General features: G+C 40.2%; 4 protein-coding genes across 4 annotated transcripts; 3 read left to right on the forward strand and 1 right to left on the reverse strand.

The window, feature by feature from the left end:
* Window positions 1–198: 198 nt before the first annotated feature.
* RpL37A (ribosomal protein L37A) lies at window positions 199–1,079 on the reverse strand. The gene is made up of 3 exons (XM_064690695.1): window positions 926–1,079; window positions 590–718; window positions 199–527 (listed from the first exon to the last, which is right to left on the reverse strand). The coding sequence occupies exons 1-3, from the start codon at window positions 926–928 to the stop codon at window positions 381–383; spliced, it is 279 nt and encodes a 92-aa protein (XP_064546765.1). The 5' UTR covers window positions 929–1,079; the 3' UTR covers window positions 199–380.
* Window positions 1,080–1,197: 118 nt separating this feature from the next.
* LOC135434198 (4'-phosphopantetheine phosphatase) lies at window positions 1,198–2,708 on the forward strand. The gene has a single exon (XM_064690694.1). It carries the CDS (start codon window positions 1,470–1,472, stop codon window positions 2,556–2,558), a length of 1,089 nt encoding a protein of 362 aa, XP_064546764.1. The 5' UTR covers window positions 1,198–1,469; the 3' UTR covers window positions 2,559–2,708.
* Window positions 2,709–5,115: 2,407 nt separating this feature from the next.
* Window positions 5,116–8,536, forward strand: LOC135434201 (probable cytochrome P450 309a2). Its single transcript, XM_064690696.1, has 6 exons — window positions 5,116–5,520; window positions 5,587–5,938; window positions 7,123–7,551; window positions 7,607–7,730; window positions 7,789–8,052; window positions 8,125–8,536. Exons 1-6 carry the CDS (start codon window positions 5,219–5,221, stop codon window positions 8,286–8,288), a joined length of 1,635 nt encoding a protein of 544 aa, XP_064546766.1. The 5' UTR covers window positions 5,116–5,218; the 3' UTR covers window positions 8,289–8,536.
* A 925-nt stretch (window positions 8,537–9,461) lies between these two features.
* LOC135434184 (probable cytochrome P450 309a1) lies at window positions 9,462–12,237 on the forward strand. Its single transcript, XM_064690673.1, has 6 exons — window positions 9,462–9,714; window positions 9,808–10,165; window positions 10,228–10,647; window positions 11,269–11,392; window positions 11,461–11,724; window positions 12,063–12,237. Exons 1-6 carry the CDS (start codon window positions 9,518–9,520, stop codon window positions 12,221–12,223), a joined length of 1,524 nt encoding a protein of 507 aa, XP_064546743.1. The 5' UTR covers window positions 9,462–9,517; the 3' UTR covers window positions 12,224–12,237.
* Window positions 12,238–14,130: the final 1,893 nt, after the last annotated feature.

Genomic DNA, 14,130 nt, shown 5'->3' on the forward strand with positions numbered 1-14,130 from the left:
TCTACTCAATATCAAGACAACTGACCACATTACAATGGGTACAGGATATTGAAGATATATATAAATGTCACAAGCATTAATCTGCTCCATCTTCAGAGAACCCTTTGACCACTTAACTTTGGGTACAGGCTATATTGAGAATATCTGCACAATTTACATTGGTTACAGGGTATTACGAAAAATGTCACTTTAACCATCTACTGAAGTAAAAATTCATTTTTATTTTTGTTGTTTTCTTTTTTTGTTTTTCACTTTATGCTTTTCAGATAAAGCATAACAGCTCTTTCGACCGGCGCGGCGCAAACCACAGAAAATTGTGTGTTGTCTATAAAACTACGGAAACTTTAAACGTAACGGAGCATTGAAATCCCATAAGCCATTTACTGTTCCTTGGTCTCACGCAGACGACGCACGGCAGAGCGCACGGAAGCGGCGGCCGTTGTGGAATAGACCCAGGCACCGCCGGCAACGGTGCGCTTGCAGCGTTTGCACGACCAGATGCCCACCACCGAGCGCTTCATGGAGTCCTACAAAATGCATTTGATTAGTATTTCGATTGTGAAATCAGGATGCGCCGCTAGCTGCTTACCTTGCCGCAGAACGAGCAGGTATATTTGCTGTGCTGGGTGATTTCCATTTTCTTGACCATCTTACGCAGCGAGGCACCATAACGGGTACCATATTTACCAACGATTCCAACCTTCTTGGTGCGCTTGGCCTGTGTGGGGGAAATCAAATAAGGCGTTTAGTAGAAAACAAGACAACACAATTGGCGCAATGTCACTTTGTGCGTTTCAAAAGCAATCTAATCACAAAATTGTTTGACCAACTAACAGCACACAGTTGGCTTGTTCGTTTAAAAGCCTTTTTGGCGCACAAAAAACAACGATTGCTTAAATATTTAACGATTTTTGTACATTCGTACCATTTTTAAGTTGTTGATTTGTCAAAAAATTCAACAGGAAAGAGACGGCCTGTCAATGCCATGGCGTGAACTTGGCTGCGCTTGCCGGCAGCATGCGGACGAAAGCTAAAAGCTATGAACATCGTAGAGGCGGCAAATAAATATTTATTAAAAAGCAGCATAAAAGCTGTACGAAAATAACAATTTAAAAAGCAAATGGTGGCGTTAGCTGTTTAAATGTTAAAAGTAAAATAAATGACATCTAATGTGCCATATTTCAGCTGCCAAAAGCAAAGTCGAACAACCAAAATGCCATTCACATGTTTACGTTTTCGTCAGCTGTTGTGGCAAAATGCGTTTGTTGTTACCCTGCCAGTGCTGTCCAATGTGCGGTTGTGATAAAACAATAAAAAAAGAAAGAAAAGAAACACAAACGAATTTACATTGAGGCATTATAATATTAGTGCGCACTTTGAGAGCAACGGCCGTCAACATTTTGTCACGATTAAAGCGCCCCATTCAGCGTACACTGTTGAAAGTGCCGTCGACAGGCAATAGCAACAATATGCACAGCTGTACGCTACTGCAGGATGAGGCCAACTATCAGCCGGACACGCTGGATCTCAATACAGATGCGAAGGCGGCGGCCTATTGGTTTCCCTGCTTCCGTGAGCTGGTAAACAAATTTGCCAAACAGGCGGCTAGCAGCCAAAGGGACGATGACAGCGCCGAGCAACGTGCGGCACAGTTTCAGGCCGCATATCTGCGCCAGCTGGAGGAGCATCAAAATAACATAGCCAACAATAGTGGTAAAGTGGTCCTGGGCACCAGCGAGCTGCTCAAGCTGAACGAGACTATGCTGCGACGTTTTGGCTTCACGGATCCCTGGCTGCGCCAGAAGCAGCAGGAGAATGCCTCGGCCAAGGCGCGTCTAAAGCAGCGTCTGCAGGAGATCGATGCCATTGAGAACGAGGATGCGCGCTGGACGGAACTGGTGCGCGGCGTGCTGGCGGGCAACATGTTCGATTGGGGCGCCCAGGCCATAGCCAGCATACTGGAGCAGGATAGCAATTTTGGACTGCATGCGGCACTGGAGCGCATCGAACAGCGCCCCTGGCTGCTGGACAATCTGGATGGATGGCTGCAGCGAATGCATATCACAGCCGCCCAGCCGCCACACAAATGCGCCGTCATCTTTGTGGACAACAGCGGCGTCGATGTGGTGCTCGGTGTGCTGCCATTTGTCCGCGAGCTGCTCAGGCGCGGCACCAAGGTGCTGCTCTGTGCCAACAGTGAACCCTCGCTAAACGATGTGACCAGCCGTGAGCTGAGCGCGCTGCTGGACGATTGCGCCTGCCAGTGCAGCATTTTGGATAACGCCTGGCGCTCCCGCCGACTGCTGGTCTATGCGAACGGCCAGAGCGGTCCCTGCCTGGACATGCGCACGCTGCCGCCCGAGCTGTGCGATGCCATAGCTGCCAATGAGACTGATCTGCTTGTCATCGAGGGCATGGGCCGGGCGCTGCACACCAATCTGAATGCGCAGTTCGCCTGCGAGACCCTTAAGCTGGCCGTCGTCAAGAATCGCTGGCTAGCCAAGTATCTCGGCGGCGACAAGATGTTTGCGGTCATTTGCAAGTACGAGCACAGCTAGTGCGCGGCCCCAGAAGATTCATTTGTTATGCAATGCATTGTTTTCTTTTCTTTTTCCAATTATTGTTATTGTTTTAACCGAAGAAAGAAACAACAAAAACAAAAACAAACAAGAACAATCAAGAAAAATATGAGATTCAGCTTGTCGTGTCGGGTTGTCGCTAGTTAAGACTGTGGTTAGAGGTGTGTCTGTTCTATGGATTAGAGACAGCAACAGAACTGTAAAACTTATTAAATTTTTAAAGTAATTAACAAACAAGAATGTGTTTAATTTAACAAAACAATCGATTTCAATGTCATAACCATAAAATGTACAAATTAAACAATTCGTAAACAATTACACAAATAACAAATTAATTATGCTGTCAATTTAAGGCCAATTTATTTAACTCGTCTGTTTATAGGCCAAGTTACATGTCAATTATTTTGTGAGCCTAGCTTCTATGGCGATTTATTGTTTATACACACACACACACACACACACACATATGCATAGTTTTCTTTTTAATTATTAAAATGAGAAATAACAAAGCCTTTTGTTTATCAGGCGCAGCTCCCATTAAACTTTTTATCGGTCATATGGTTATAAATTAGCCAACTGATAAGCAGCCACCGCCGCAGCCAGCACCACATTGGATTAAAGCTCTATGTCGATAAGACACGAAACGCTTTGCTGGTTCGTTTATTTGTTTGTTTATATAGACGTGATAAAATGTCTGTGGCCCTAGGCCCATTTAAATAGTTGTGATTCGCATTTTTCGTGCTGCTTTTTGCCTATTCATTTTATTTTATTTATCTATCTGCCATATATCGCTTATCTGTTGCCACTTTACATCATGATGTATGGCGCCTGACTGATAAGCAGCGTTTGGCGGAAAACATTGGAGTGCGCCCAAAACCTCATCGAGATGGTGCTTATCTATCAGCTGAACATAACATATATATATATATATAACACTTCAGTTCGACCGACTTATTATTTCTTTTTAACAAAGCAGCTCACATTAAGCTGATAATTATTTACAAAAATTTGAGTAAATTATTGGTTATTTTCGGGGGAGTTCGATCCCTAAACACACCTAAACTACTTAAGGACAACATTTTAAAAATATCTCTATCAATATACTTTATCTTGTATATATATATATTTTTTTATAATTATTTTGATTTTATATTAATATTGCTATTCTTTAATATTATTTTATATTTATATTTATTTTACTATTTGTTTTTATTTTTGTTTATTTTTATTTTATATTTATATTTATTATTACTTTAATTTGATATTTATATTTATTTCAATTTAATATTGATATGAATTTTTATTTTATATTTTTATTTAATTTTATTTATTTTTTTTATTTATATTTATAGTTATATTCTATTCAATTATTTTCTATTCTATTTAATATTATATGCAACATATATTTTATTCTAATCGATAATATTGTTCATTCTATTTCATTATCTTTTGTTTTATTTTATGGAAAGTTTATTGCTCAACTGATCGTTGTGCAAGCCGAACTATAGATGATTAATGACTGAGAGAATGGATAAGATAACAAGGAAACCCGGCAGACAGACGAAAAAGGAAAACAATTAGTGAAGACAATAAAACTATAAAATATGACGAGGGGCATTTGAATCTGTATAATAATATTCAAACTTCCAGCAATTAGATGCGTCTATAAATTGGAATCATAATGCTAAAAGTATTAGACACTCTAAAAGCGTTTGAATATAAAATGAACTGGGCTGAAAAAATAACTAATATACTTTATATAAAAAGTATAGTAAGGTATAGTAAATAAAAGAATAATATGAAAGTCATTTGCAAAATAAAAAACATACAAAATACATATTATATATTAAACTATAGTATATTAAAGTAATTTACTTTTAGTTCTTTCAAAACACATAAAATAGTCGTACGTTAAGTGGGGCTATTTATTTATATTTAAGCACAACTTGTCTTGATATTATTTATATTTTTAAAAAGAACTTAAATATCTTAATTTGCTATACTTTTCTATACTATTCTATACTTTTATAATTTTTTATTTTTCTAGTTGTTTTATATCGGTTTTTGTTTATAATCTGTCTTAGGACAATAATCAAATTAAATAAACAATAAGATTGAAGTAGCAATCCAAACTTAATAGCAATATTTGTGCTTAAATGAATAATTACCTATTTATATAGCTCGCAGCACAATAACACTGACTGATTCCTTGAAACTTACGCTAACTAAGATATATAAGCTATAACCTATTTTTAAATGTTTTAAAAATTAAATATTTAAAGAGTAAAACTTGTCAAGTTTTCTTATAAATATACTTCCCATCTGCAACTACAATTTACTATACAAGATGAAGGCCTTAAAAAAAATTCCATATAAAAATATATTAATTTTAATACTATATTTATTAAATTTCCAACTAAAATTAATATTTATTCAGGCGCTTCAGCCTGTCGAGACTTTTGGAGATGAGCGCTTATCATAAAAGCAACTTGTATGCTTCGAAATGAGTCTAAATATATTAGAGTAAGATTAGGTTGTCAATGTATTTACTACACAAATATACATAGGTATATAATATTTCTTTGAATTTGTTTTTGGATCGATCGCATAATCTGAGAGCAGGCCAGAGATAAAGCAGCATGTTGCCTGCGAAAAATGATTTCGAGTCAAATGTGCACTTGCATTCGCATTCAAATCAATTGAAAACTGGCGGCTGGGGCTGTCGCAATACGAAGCGTGGCAACATGTATATATTGATCACCCTAATCCTTGTGCTGCTCCATTTGCTGCTGCTGCCCGTCTACCTGTACCTCACCTGGCATCACAAATATTGGCGCAAACGCGGCTTGCTCACAGCCAAGCCGCTCACCTTGCTGGGCACCTATCCGGGACTGCTCACACGCAAGCGCAACCTGGTCCAGGATGTGCAGAGTGTCTACAAGTAAGTACGGCATTTGGTATACTACGGCGTAAAAACATGCCTCCCTCCCTCCCTCCCTCCAACTAGCAAGTACAAGGGAAAACATCGAGCTGTGGGCGTTTTTGTCACAAGACAACCACAAATTCTGGTGCTCGATCCGCAGCTGGCGCACGAGGTGCTGGTTGAGAATTTCCGTTGCTATAGAGATTCCCTTACCAGCTCCTACATGCAGCACGCCAAATGGGATAAGTACGCCAAACGCAATCCGTTCTGGGCAGCGGGCGATACCTGGCGGCGGCTGCGCACCGAGGCTCAGGCTGGCCTATCCGCGAATCGCCTCAAGCAGGGCTATGCCATTTGGGAGCAGAGCGGCAAGAAGCTGACCAACTACATGGCCCAGCACGTGAACATGCATAACAATATACTGGAAACCAGGGATGTGAGTAAGAAAATTCAAAGAGTATACATAATTTCACAATTTGCTAAAATTCTTAATGTTCATAGACATGGCTAGATGGTATTCTATTCTTATTGGGTGGGAAATTTTGACCTATGCCTATATGGAATATTTGAGGGTACCATTCTTACATGAATTTTGAGTGAAAAAAAATGTTGCCAGATTTAGATTCCAAATTGATAAAAAGGCAAAACCATGAACAAAACGCCAAACATCGTGAAAATCGGAGAAGATTTGACCGAGTTATGGGGGTGGGAAATTTTGACCTATGCCTATATAGGGTTAATATTTACATGAATTTCGAGTAAAAATAATGTTGCCTGATTTAGATGCCAAGTTGATAAAGAGGCAAAACCATGAACAAAAAGCCAAACATCGTGAAAATCGGAGGATATTTGACCAACTGATGGGGGTGGGATATTTTGACCTATGCCTATATAGGGTTGATATTTACATGAATTTCGAGTAAAAATAATGTTGCCAGATTTAGATGCCAAGTTGATAAAGAGGCAAAACCACGATGAAAAAGCCAAAAATCGTGAAAATCGGATGATATTTGACCGAGTTATGGGGGTGGGAATTTTTGACCTATGCTTATATAGGATATTTGGTGGTAACAGTTTTACATGAATTTTGAGTAAAAATAGTGTTGTTAGATTTATATGCCAAATTGATCTAGAGTTCAAACCATGACCAAAAAGCCAATCATCGTGAAAATCGGATGATATTTGACCGAGTTATGGGGGTGGGAATTTTTGACCTATGCTTATATAGGATATTTGGTGGTAACAGTTTTACATGAATTTTGAGTAAAAATAGTGTTGTTAGACTTATATGCCAAATTGATCTAGAGTTCAAACCTTGAACAAAAAGCCAAACCTCGTGGAAAGCTGATGAGACTTGACCGAGTTATGGGAGTGGGAAATTTTGACCTATGTCTCTATAGGATATTTAAGGGTACCATTTTTACATGAATTTTGAGCAAGAATAATGTTGCCAGATTAAGATGCCTTCGACGTGCCGAAGATTACCTCATTTCGTTAAAACCATTTTTATAACTTTTAAAAATGAATCAATTGTTTAAGCTATTCTTTTCTATCAAGGTTTCCACTTTTCCCGGTTTCCTAACTCGTCAGTAAAGTACTCATAAATGTCCTCATCTGCAGCTCTGTTTTCGCTATACAGCTGATGTCATGTGTGACTTTATTTGGGGCATCGATGCGGGCACATTGACCTCGGACGAACAGGGTCTGCCCAATATGGTGCAGGAAATGGCCAGCAAATGGACGAGTTATGCGTTCTATATGATATCCATATTTATGGCGTCGATAATAGCGCCATTTAGTCGCTTGCTGTTGCGTTTGCGCTTCTATCCCAAGGATACGGACGAGTTCTTTTCGAAACTGACCAAGGAGTCCATTGAGCTGCGCTTGAAGACCGGCTACGAGGTGGAACGCATCGATTATTTGTCGCATCTGCTGAGGCTGCGCGAGGAGAAAAATGCCACGCACGATGATCTGGTGGGACATGCTCTGACGGTTATGCTGGATGGTTATGATACAACTGGATCGGCTTTGATGCACGCCCTTTATTATGTGAGTAAGTGCAAGTGTTTGTTCTTGACTCATGCCCTAAGTCACATCATCGCAGCTGTCGGAGTATCCGGCGGCCCAGCAAAAGCTGCGCACGGAGTTCCTCAACAATGCGACAAAGACTAAAACTCTGGACTTTGATAAGCTGTGTGACTTGCCCTATCTGGAGCAGGTTATTTACGGTTCGTATTGGGCGTATTCATTCCTTTGGAGAGCTCACTTTGATTTCGTTCTCTCCAGAATCCTTGCGGCTGAGCAGCTTGATACCACAGTACACAAAAGTCTGCACGCATCCCACGAACATCCAGCTGAATGAGTTCAAGCGTGTGGAGGTGGAGCAGGGCATGACCATTATGATACCCAACTATCAATTCCATCATGATCCGAAATACTTTCCCGAACCGGAGGCATTTAAGCCCGAACGCTTTGACAATGCCGAGCATCATAATCTCGTGCGACAGGGTATTTTGTTGCCCTTCAGCGATGGTCCGCGCATTTGCATGGGTAACAAAATCGGTTCAAATATCAGTTTTATATATTGATATATTTTATCTAAAATTCCCCAACTTTATCTAGGCATGCGTCTCGCTCTGCTCACACTCAAATCGGCGCTGTTTCACATTATCAGTAACTATCAAGTTGTGCGGAGCAAGAAGAAGATTAAAACAGCCGGAGATTCTGGTTTTGGTGTCGTACTCCAAGGTGATATCAATTTGGAGTATCGACGATTTTTACAATAGAGTCTACCTAGCTACTATTACAACGCGAATCATGTGTACTTATCGCATGTGTCGAGACTTGAAAAGTATTTAGAAATGATTATAAGTGAGTGCAAAAATTCAATTGTTGTTTATTAAATGATGCCCCTTACTTACTTATGGGGTATATTTGTTATATAAATATAAATATTTTGATCTTTAATCAAATGTCATGGGTTATCTTTCGGGCTGGAAAGATCTTCCCAGCTCGAAAACCTGTTCCAACCCGATTCAGACTCGGATTTATTATGGCCGCTTGACATTGCAATCGATCGCTGTTATTGAAGCTTTATAAAGTACATATTATCATTAAAGATCCCACAGCATCCAAGTTCGATGACCAAGCGTTGATTGAAGGCTACCCGATGAAATTATGAAATAATAAACATGATATGAAAAATGTACACACGGAATACTCAAAGTTTTTTTCCACACAGAACAGAAATAGAACAACGAAAATAACAGCGCTGTTATGTTAAGATGTTATCTAACAGAGTTCTGTTAATCTGGGTAATACAAATTGTTAGATGAATGATTAAATTCAATGAATTAACAGTCGAAAGTGACTGACTCTGAGATACTCTGTAGATGCATGAAAAGCTAAAAATATACCTATTTTACATATATTTGTTCCTTTTTGGGTTCAGGGTTGGCAGCCAAAGTCTATAATCGTTTGAGACACTCAAATGTTATAAAAAAACCGTAGATGAAAATCGATATATATATCGATTTGGAAAAAGGGTAGTAAGGGGAAAAACGTTGAAGGATCAGAAAATTTAAAGAAAAGCAAATACTTAAAGAAAGTGGATTTTGGATTCTAGATTTCTTAATATATATTGCACAGTACAAACGTTAGACTATTGGAAGTACCCTAATATAATTATTGTTGTCGTGGATAAAAATCGATATTTATCGATTTGAGAAATTAAAAAAAAGGAATTAACGGGAGAAACGTTAACAGTACAACATTTGCTTAGAGTTAATTTTTAGCTGCACAAACTTCAAAAAATTGCAATAGCCCTTATATAAGTGTTATTGGGAGCCAGACGCACCTCGAGTGATCGTCAACAGATTTATTGAGATAATGGTAGGCTACCGTATAATGATTATTCCCATTATCAGCGACTGTCGCTCAAATGGGCTTAAATCGGCGCGCTGAGCAAACAGTTGGCAAACGAACGCGGTTTCGATTTGTTCTACGTGCTGCTGACATGTGGACACTGATTGCGTTGCTGCTGGGCTTCGTGCATGTCGCCTTTGCGTTGGTTTACCTCTACCTGACCTGGTATCATGGCTATTGGGACAAGCGAGGATTGGTCACAGCCAAGCCGCTGACGCTGCTGGGCAGCTATCCGGGTCTGTTTGGTGGAGGCAGCAATTTCATTGGGGATCTGGGCAGGATCTACAAGTAGGTTTAAACGGATCTGCTACCCCACGGAAGTTTGATCCCTTTTAGTAATTATTATTTATTGTAATAACATTGTTATTCCATTTCGTTTAGCAAATACAAGGGCAAACAACGCGCTGTGGGCACATTTTTGACGCGACAGCCGCAAATTCTGGTGCTCGATCCGCAACTGGCGCACGAGGTGTTGGTTACGAATTTCAGTGATTATAGGGACACGGTGACGAGCAGCTATGTGGCACACTCCAAGGACTATGACAAATATGTGGCACGTAATCCTTTCTTCAGTGCGGGCGACGAGTGGAAGAAACGACGCACAGACGGTGGAGCTGGGCTTACGTCCAACAAGCTGAAGCAGGCTTTTGCCATCTGGGAGCAAACGGGTGAAAGGCTTTTGAACTATATACAGAGATACATCAAGGAGCGTGACAACAATATCATCGAGACCAGAGATGTGGGTAGCTGGGTTCCAAATCGGAAAAACCCTTTTGATCAATTATAATTTAACGATTGCAGCTATGCTATCGTTATACGGCTCAAGCCATGGGCGATTTCATCTGGGGCATTGATGTGGGCTCGCTGAGCGGCGGCATCAACGAGATCAGCCAGTTCCAGCAGTTCTCCATGGAGTGGGTCAGTCACGCCTTTCACTGCATAACGCGCTTCAACCAAACTCCAATTGCGCCCATAGTACGCAGACTATTTCGCATGCGCTTCTTCACACAGAAATCGAATGAGTTCTACCTAAAACTCACCCGGGATGCGGCCAAGCTGCGGCTAAGTGGCAGCGGCGCCGAACGCTCCGATTATCTGGCCCATTTGCTGCAGCTAAAGGAGAAGGGCGCCAGCTACGATGACATGGTCGGACATGCACTAACTGTGCTCATGGATGGCTTCGAGACCTCGGCCGCTGTGCTCTATCATATGCTCTATACGGTGAGTGGAAGATTCTCGTAATGTTCATCTGATTAGCTATTTCACAACATTTGTATACTCTGTTCGCAAGCTGTAAATGAGAGTATTGCCTTTGAAGATTCTCATTCTCATTACTTTGATCAAGTATGGGCTTTAGGCAAGTACCTAGTTTGAGTTTATACGAACTTAATTTTAGTCCGACTTATTTCTCTCCGCAAAACCTATCCTTTTTTTGTTGGGTATATGTCTGTATACTCTGTTCGCAAGCTTTAAATGAGTATATTGGCTTGGCAGATTCTCAGTCTCATTATTTTATTCCAGTAATGTAGTATTAACTTATATCAAGTATGGGCTTTAGGCAAATACTTAGTTCAAACTAAATTTTAGTCCGACTTATTTCTCTCTGTAAAGCTGTCCTTTTTTTGTTGGGTGTATAACTGTATATTGGCCTATCCTAGTCACAGTTTAAAGTTCATAGGAACTAAGGCCTTACAGTTTGAGAGTCATCAACTCAATAATCTGGAAGACTTTTGCCGATTGATTCTTTTTATTTACGCTCTTATTACACTGTGAGCAGAGTATTGGGCAGTTGGTTACAACCGACTGAATATATTTTAATGATTCTTTTTTTTATTATTATAGTTGGGCGCGTATCAAGAGCAACAGGAAAAACTACGCGCCGAAATCTTGGATGCCCTCGCTGTCGATAAGAACATTAGCTACGAACAGCTAAATGCTCTACCTTATCTCGATCAGTGTGTGAACGGTATGGGAACCACATAATCATTGCTTATTTACGTTTTGTTTTATTGATTAAAACAAAATTGCTTGTAGAATCGATGCGTATGACGAGTGTGATTGGTTTCTTTATCAAGATCTGCACAAGGCCCACAACAATGGATTTGGGCAATGACAAGATTTTGGAGGTGGAACCGGGCACCACTGTGACAATCCCCACATATCACCTGCATCACGATGAAACCTATTTTCCTCAGCCCGATGAGTTCAGGCCCGAACGATTTGATAGCGTGGCTGTCAGTGAGTTTACCAAGCGCGGTTGCCTGTTGCCCTTTGGCGATGGACCCAGGATTTGTCTGGGTGAGTTCTCAAAAAGTCTCCTCACATACCTGCCAGACTGTAAGCCGTATGTCTATAAGGGTATTTAATCTTCGGCCTGCTGATGATATCAGCTCTATCTTGTTTTCTGTATATTTTTATTATCCGAGCAGCGAGATATATCTTAGTATGGAACCTTGGCTTGATCGATATTTATCGATTTTATAATCTTACTCCCTTTCGAACTGCTTACGATAGAAAATATCGCTTTCAAATTGAATCTTTGCCATGCGCAAAACATAAATAATATCAGAGCAGTTACTTATCTTTTATGGATTTCGACAATTTGTAAATCTACTATATTTTCTCCATTTTTTCAGGCATGCGAGTGGGTTTACTAAATGTTAAAATGGCTGTGCTGCGCATTTTAGCCGAATACAAAATCGAGCAGACTGCAAAATTGCCCCTCAGCTCCGACTCCGGCTTGGGAATCTATTTGAATGGTGATGTTGATTTGAGATATGTAAAAGTGCAAAAATAAAATTCGAATTTCAATGCCACAAACACACACACACACACGAACACAACATTTTGGCGATACTTTGCGCATTATGAAACGTGTCTGGGCGTGTATGTGTGCGTGTGTGTGTGTGTGTGTGTGGTGTACTTTTGGGGTCACAATGTACCGAAATTTAATTTAGCGCAAACCAACCGCAGACCAACTGACACCAAGGCGACAACCCAACCCATATACCCCTCAAGCCCCACCCCCCTACCCCCTCTACACTCTTTCACCAAATAACGCTGCGAACCTGAACTGTGTCAAAACCGGTGGACTTTATGCTATGTGGAAGTATTTTCATATTGAGCGACCGCATGCAGTGGACGCGTCGCCAATGCAACTGTGGATACAAATACATATTCATATGAGTGCATGTTTGTGGCTGTGTGTGTGTGCGAGTGTGTGTGTGTGCTTTTCAGTTCTCTTGCAGGCGCTACCTCTTAAAATATCCTGTACCGAAGTGTTAAACTGTGCATATTCTCGTAGCTTTGGGTAGAATGTATCTCCATTTAAAATATATTAACACTTATATTGCTTAGAATGAACAAAAACCTTAATTCGACAATCTTAAAGGTATAGGGAGAACTTTGCAACAATTTCAATAGCTTACTATTTTATTAATTTACTCGAAAATTTTCATAGCATACTTTTGGGCATAAAGAAACAGATTTTGAAGACTTCAGTCAAAAATTGAATTGAGATTTATTCTTCCCATTACTTATTGCAAATTTTTGTTAGATTAAAATACAGGGTATGTTTTCACATGCAAACGAAATTATTTTTATTTACTTTGCATTTAGTGAGGTTTTTTTTTGCGTGTATTTTGTTGCCCTTGTTTTGCAACAAGCCACAAAATTTCATTTGAGCTTGCAATATGGCGCATTTAAATTTCGTTTTTTATTCGTTTATATTTTATTCTGGTGCCGTCCAAAATGCATAAAGAAATAAAAATGCATGTATTTTTTGTGAATTTGTGTGTGTGCTGGGATGAAAATTAAATTTTATGACGCCATCGTCGCCATTTTATTTATTAGTCTAAACAAATTGTGGCTAAAACAAATGCTGCCCGAAAGAACCGCAAATATTTGTATTCGATTTGAATGTAAATGCAGTGCTTTTTGGCCACAAAAAAGGCGAAAGAGAGCGCTATATGTGGGTCAGAGCGAGAGAGAGCGACATGGCACACCATAAAAAGTTAATGACTGGCGCAGTTAGCGCGCAACAAAATGAATATAGCCCGAAAACTGTTTGCGTCTGAGGCAAAGCCTTCATTTCATGTTGCAACAACACTTGAAGATAAGCCGCAGCAGCAGCAGCAGCCTACACCCGACACCCGACACCTGTGAGCGGGGACATGCCACAGCCGCAGACGGTGTGGCAGGCACAGCCAGAGGTGCTCCTGTCAGTGCTGCCTGCTGGCTGTTTGTACCTGGCATGTGGCTGGCTTCATGCTACGTTGGCTTTTATCCAATTTACCTGATAACCACAAATGAGCGTTAATGGCCAAATAAATAGAAAAGTGGCAACTACGACGCGACGGCGCGTTAACTGAACGAGCTGCGCCTCCTTACCCTAAGCCCCAACCCACCGCCGCCGTTGCGTTATTCTCATCTGTATGCGGCTCTCTAACGCGTATATGTATTTTGCATATTTACTAAACAAATTTAATGCCTTTGCATACCGCTCGCATTTGTTTGCCAAGCGACGTGGAAATGAGAGGAAATGCGTGCCGATAAATTTAGATGAGTGCCCCATTCGAACGCCGATTAAATTTCCTCTTCAAGTTCACTTTAAATTAGGCGAATTGACAAAATTAATGTGATCTTTTATACAATTAGAAGTTGAAACCTCAGCTCTTAAGAATTATATGGAAGAAGACGTGTCCA

The sequence above is a fragment of the Drosophila montana genome, unplaced genomic scaffold (assembly GCF_035044405.1).
Source record: "Drosophila montana isolate Dmon_TW-CO22-7 unplaced genomic scaffold, ASM3504440v1 contig_3281_1, whole genome shotgun sequence".
In the NCBI taxonomy this organism is placed as follows: domain Eukaryota; kingdom Metazoa; phylum Arthropoda; class Insecta; order Diptera; family Drosophilidae; genus Drosophila; species Drosophila montana.